This window comes from Ailuropoda melanoleuca, unplaced genomic scaffold (genome assembly GCF_002007445.2).
Source record: "Ailuropoda melanoleuca isolate Jingjing unplaced genomic scaffold, ASM200744v2 unplaced-scaffold7623, whole genome shotgun sequence".
Classification (NCBI taxonomy): domain Eukaryota; kingdom Metazoa; phylum Chordata; class Mammalia; order Carnivora; family Ursidae; genus Ailuropoda; species Ailuropoda melanoleuca.
Genome location: NW_023251870.1, coordinates 81,776 through 88,215, shown reverse-complemented (window position 1 = coordinate 88,215; position 6,440 = coordinate 81,776). Strand labels below are relative to the sequence as shown.

Sequence of the window (6,440 nt, the reverse complement as noted above, 5' to 3'; positions counted from 1 at the left end):
AGAACAGAGAGAGAAATAACCTTGCCCAAAGTAGCACAGCTCCTCTATGCCAGACTCTAGCATAACGTACTACATTTCAGTGCACAAGTCAGTTCTAAATTGGTTCATCCTCCTTGCTCACTTTCAACATGCATCTCAGAATGAATTAGAGACAATGTAACTAATGCATCTATGGGACTTCATTCTGTGGAAATTGTGGTGGCTCAATGTGGGGGAAGATTCATTATTCAACTGGTCACGTACCATCTCTTACCCTGACATCTTCCATCCCAATGATTTTCTGATTACTCAGCTCACAGCCTTACTCCAACCAGCCAGATAGGCCCAATGAGCACAGAGGAAGAAGAGGAGCCACAAGAGAGCCTGAGTTTGCAGAAGAAAAGGCAGACCAAGACAGGAAACCTCAGAAGGGCAGGCATGCCTACACTCCCCATCTGTCCAGAATCTTCCTCAGAGCCCTTGTTATCTCCCTGTTCCTCAGGCTGTAAATGAGTGGGTTGAGCATTGGAGTGAGGATGGTGTAGAAGATGGAGGTGGCTCAATCTCCCACTGGTGTCCTACTGGAGGCCCGCTGCATGTAGCTAAACATGGTTCCTCCACAGTAGAGGCCCACCACAACGAAGTGGGATGAGCAAGTGGTCAGAGCCTTCTGTTTCCCCTCTGTGGAGGGCATCCTAATGACAGTTGTGAGGACCCAGGTATAGGAAGCCACAATGACCAAAAGGGGCAACAGCAGCATGACCACGCAGCAAGCATAGATGAGATCCTCAAAGAGTGCGGTGTCAGCACAGGAGAGATGCAGCAGGGCAGGAACCTCACAGAAGAAGTGATCCACCTCTAGAGAGCCACAGTAAGGGAAACTGAAGACCACACCCACGTCAATCACACTGTCAGACACCCCAACCATCCAGGGTGCCATGGTCAGGAGAGAGCAAGCCTTCCAGGTCATGAGCACAGGATACCGTAGGGGGTGGCAGACTGCCACATACCGGTCATAGGCCATGACTGCCAAGAGGAAGCACTCTGCTCCTGTGACCATGACCACTAGGAAGATCTGAGTGGCACAAGCTCCCCAAGATATGGACTTACTGCCTGACAGAAGATTGACTGCCATCTTGGGCGCAACTGTGCTCATCAGGATCAGGTCCATGATGGAGAGCTGGCTGAGGAAAAAGTACATTGGGGTGTGCAGGTGCCTGTTGGCCTGGATGAGCAGGAGGAAGAGGCTGTTGCCAAGTAGGGCCACAGCAGAGGCCAGAAGAACAAGGGAAAAAAGGAATAAATCATTTGTGGAGTAGCTGAACAGGCCCAAAAGGAGGAAGTCTGATAGGGAGGTGTGGTTCCAGAGCTCCATGACCGAGACCCTGAAAACAAACAAAAGAGCAAACCAATAAAACTACTCGCCTAGCATCTCCAAATGACCATATCCTGTTTCTTCTAAAAATAGAGCCCAGCCCTCTGACATGGCCCCACCCTTTCCTCCTGCAGTGAAAATCCATTTGTTTCTAATCTGTGCTCAGAAAGTTAGCAGGATTTGATACTTACTTCTCTGAAACACCAGGGAGTCAGAGAATGAAAGGGATAGAGAGAAGGGGCATAAATGGCAGGTGAATAGCTGTAGAAGGAAGATGTAGATTTAAGAGGGGAGGTGAAGTATTGGGGGACAAGAAAGAGAAAGGAGGAGAGAAAGAGGGTGAGAGGTGTAAGGACAAATGCAAATTTTTAAAAAGAGAAGTGACTTTCCTCTCTTTTCTCATAGCATTTGCTTTAGAAAACTTATCATTGTAAGCTCCTTGTTGCTCCAAGTTGTCTAAACCTTTTAAAAGCTAAGTAACCTTCTTACCAGTTTTCTGGCCCAGAATGTCTTTCTCAAGGACCTAGGATCTGTCTCTTTGAAATGGAAACATCAAGGAAGGTAGTGCCCTTATCTCCCAGTCTCTGTGGCAGAGGAGGACTCTAACATCAGCAGGCACCTTGCCCTAAGTGGCAAAACTATCTCTTGTCATAAACTGTGAGAAGTTCTTTTCCCCCTTTGGATAAATCCAATTAACTAACACATATTACCACCCCATTACCGGGTGAAAGAACTGAGTGTGACAAATTGTACTGTGAAGTCCTCTTACTTAAAGACTAGTTCTTGTTTATCTTGAAAGCATATATGTAATTGGTTGTCACTGACTGACTATAAAAGACTGAGATTCTTCTGTTTTGCAGGCAGTCAGCAGATTATCTGTGATTTGCATCACCCTCTGGTTTAAAACTTGTTCAAAAATAAAAGTGTTGGGAGGGAGTTAAGATGATGGAGGAGTAGGGGGCCCCTTTTTCAGCTGGTCCCCTGAGTCGAGGTGGATAGGTACCAGACCATCCTAAACACCCATGGAATCAACATGAGACACAGGAAGATACATCTGGATCTCTACAAATGAACATCTTCAATGCTGAGTATTGAGGTATGAAGCAGGGAGCCATGAAACTGCGCACAGATATTGGATGGTAAACAGAAGTGGGAGGGAGCCGCCACGTTCTGGCACCGGAAGCGGTAGCCACCTGCACTGGGGAGCGGGATGACTCCCGGACTGGCACCCGCAACAAAGCAGACTGAGACTGTGAGGTGGGGAACACGTGTGACCAGACTAAATACCGGAGCCCACGAACCACAGTAAAATGGAGTTCCAGAGTGCGAAGGGGCGGCTGGCAGCTGGTGGTGTTAGAAACAAAAAGGACAGAGACATGCTGGCCCTGGAAGTGAGGGCTCAGATGCCAGGTGTGGGGTGCACATCCCGGGACGCTGCAGGGTTTAGCAGCACCAACAGAAACAGAGTTAAAATGGCCAGAAGACCCCAGTGGAGAGCGGACTGCAATCCCTCTCTTCTGAGACAGAGGCTGGGATTTGGCTACTGCTACTTTGACTATCAGAAGAGACACAGCAAACTGCCAGGGAAAGCCACCAGAGAACAAAAGCCTAGAAATACCAGCTCACATTGTGCCCATCCCCATCCCCCCTCGCATGGCACATGGAGAGTCTACCCAAACACGGTTGCCAGAGTACCAGTGCGTCAGGCCCCTCCCCCAGAAGGCAGGCTGAAAAATCAAGAAGCCCACATTCCTAGGTCCCTATAAAAAAATGCACACTGCCTGGGTCTCAGTCAATAATTTGGGCTCTGGGCAACCCCACAACCTCTCTTCATCAGAATGACGAGAAGGAGAAATCCCCCCCCCAGCAAAGCAAAGACAATGAGTCTGAGGCCTCTGCCATCTTCCCTTAAGATCAGGAACACGACAAGGATGCCCACTCTCACCACTATTATTCAACATAGTACTAGAAGTCCATGCAACAGCAATCAGATGATGAAAAGGGATAAAAGGTACCAAAATCAGCAAAGAAGAAGTCAAAATGTCTCTCTTTCCAGATGACATTATACTCTATATGGAAAACCCAAAAGAATTCACTCCCAAATTATTAGAAGTTATAGAGCAATTCAGTAATGTGCTGGGATACAAAATCAATGCTCAGAGATCAGTTGCATTTCTATACACGAATAATGAGACTGGAGAAAGAGAAATTAGGGAATCCATCCCATTTACAATNTGATGAAAAGGGATAAAAGGTACCAAAATCAGCAAAGAAGAAGTCAAAATGTCTCTCTTTCCAGATGACATTATACTCTATATGGAAAACCCAAAAGAATTCACTCCCAAATTATTAGAAGTTATAGAGCAATTCAGTAATGTGCTGGGATACAAAATCAATGCTCAGAGATCAGTTGCATTTCTATACACGAATAATGAGACTGGAGAAAGAGAAATTAGGGAATCCATCCCATTTACAATAGCACCAAAAACCATACGCTATCTTGGAATTAACTTAACCAGACACACAAAGGACCTATATTCTAGAAACTATAAATCACCCTTGAAAGACATTGAGGAAGACACAAAAAGATGGAAAAATGTTCCATGCTCATGTATTGGAAGAATTAACATAGTTAAAGTGTCCATGCTACCCAGCGCAATCTACACTTTCAATGCTATCCCAATCCAAATACCGAAGAAATTTTTCAAAGAACTGGAACAAATAGTCTTTAAATTTGTATGGAAACAGAAAAGGCCCCGAATCTCCAAGGAACTGTTGGAGAAAAAAAAAAAACAAAGCTGGAGGCATCACAATGCTGGATTTCAAGCTGTACTACAAAGCTGTGATCACAAAGACAGCATGGTACTGGCACAAAAACAGATACATCGACCAATGGAACAGAATAGAGAACCCAGAAACAGAACCTCAGCTCTTTGGGCAAGTAATATTTGATAAAGCAGGAAAAAACATCCAGTGGAAAAAAGACAGTCTCTTCAATAAATGGTGCTGGGAAAATTGGACAGCTACATGCAGAAGAATGAAACTTGACCACTCTCTCACACCATACACAAAAATAAACTCCAAATGGATGAAAGACCTCAATGTGAGACAGGAATCCATCAAAATCTTAGAGGAGAACATAGGCAGCAACCTCTACGACATCGGCCAAAGCAACCTTTTTCATGACACATCTCCAAAGGCAAGAGAAACAAAAGACAAAATGAACTTATGGGACTTTATCAAGATAAAAAGCTTCTGCACAGCCAAGGAAACAGTCAAAAAAACTAAGAGGCAGCCCACGGAATGGGAGAATATATTTGCAAAGGACACTACAGATAAAGGACTGGTATCCAAGATCTACAAAGAACTTCTCAAACTCAATACACGAGAAACAAATAAACAAATCACAAAATGGGCAGAAGATATGAACAGACACTTTTCCAAAGAAGGCATACAAATGGCTAAAAGACACATGAAAAAATGTTCAAAATCATTAGCCATCAGGGAAATTCAAATCAAAACCACACTGAGATACCACCTTACGCCAGGGTTCGAATGGCAAAAATAGACAAGGCAAGAAAACAATTGTTGGAGAGGATGTGGAGAAAGGGGATCCCTCCTACATTGTTGGTGGGAATGCAAGTTGGTACAGCCACTCTGGAAAACAGTGTGGAGGTCCCTTAAAAAGTTAAAAATTGAACTACCCTATGACCCAGCCATTGCACTACTGGGTGTTTACCCCAAAGATACAGACGTAGTAAAGAGAAGGGCCATATGCACCCCAATGTTCATAGCTGCATTGTCCACAATAGCCAAATCATGGAAGGAGCCGAGATGCCCTTCAACAGATGACTGGATTAAGAAGCTGTGGTCCATATATACAATGGAATATTACTCAGCTATCAGAAAGAACGAATTCTCAACATTTGCTGCAACATGGACGTCACTGGAGGAGATTATGCTAGGTGAAATAAGTCAAGCAGAGNGATTCTCAAACACAATACACAAGAAACAAATAAACCAATCAAAAAATGGGCAGAAGATATGAACAGATGCTTTTCCAATGAAGACATACAAATGGCTAAAAGACACATGACAAATGTTCAAAATCATTAGCCATCAGGGAAATTCAAATCAAAACCACACTGAGATACCACCTTACACCAGTTAGAATGGCAAAGATAGACAAGGCAAGAAACAACAATTGTTGGAGAGGATGTGGAGAAAGGGGATCCCTCCTACATTGTTGGTGGGAATGCAAGTTGGTACAGCCACTCTGGAAAACAGTGTGGAGGTCCCTTAAAAAGTTAAAAATTGAACTACCCTATGACCCAGCCATTGCACTACTGGGTNAGCAAAAATTGACAAGGCAGGAAACAACAAATGTTGGAGAGGATGTGGTGAAAGGGTATCCCTCCTACATTGTTGGTGGGAATGCAAGTTGGTACAGTCACTCTGCAAAACAGTGTGGAGGTCCCTTAAAAAGTTAAAAATTGAGCTACCTATGACCCAGTAATTGCACTACTGGGTATTTACCCCAAAGATACAGAACGTAGTAAAGAGAAGGGCCATATGCACCCCAATGTTCATAGCTGCATTGTCCACAATAGCCAAATCATGGAAGGAGCCGAGATGCCCTTCAACAGATGNGGAGCCGAGATGCCTCCAACAGATGACTGATTTAAGAAGCTGTGGTCCATATATACAATAGAATATTACTCAGCTATAAAAAGAACAATTTCTCAACATTTGCTGCATCATGGGCAGCACTGGAGGAGATAATGCTAAGTGAAATAAGTCAAGCAGAGAAAGACAATTATCATATGGTTTCTCTCATCTATGGATCATAAGAAGTAGGAAGATCAGTAGAGGAAAGGGATAAAGAAAGGGGGGTTAATCAGAAGGGGGAATGAAACATGAGAGACTATGGACACTGAGAAACAAACTGAGGGCTTCAGAGGGGAGGGCGATGGGGGAATGTATAGGCTGGTGATGGGTAGTAAGGAGGGCATGTATTGCATGGTGCACTGGGTGTTATACACAACTAATGAATCATGGAACTTTACATCAAACACCAGGGATGTAC

At 44.3% G+C, this 6,440-nt stretch overlaps 1 protein-coding gene across 1 annotated transcript in view; it reads right to left on the bottom strand.

Moving 5' to 3' along the window:
* Positions 1-421: 421 nt before the first annotated feature.
* Positions 422-6,440, bottom strand: part of LOC117800736 (olfactory receptor 2M3-like) — a 58,355-nt gene continuing 52,336 nt past the window's right edge. Inside the window, 1 exon segment of the mRNA XM_034653297.1 lies at positions 422-1,364. Within this exon segment, the coding sequence (XP_034509188.1) occupies positions 422-1,364 (943 nt within the window).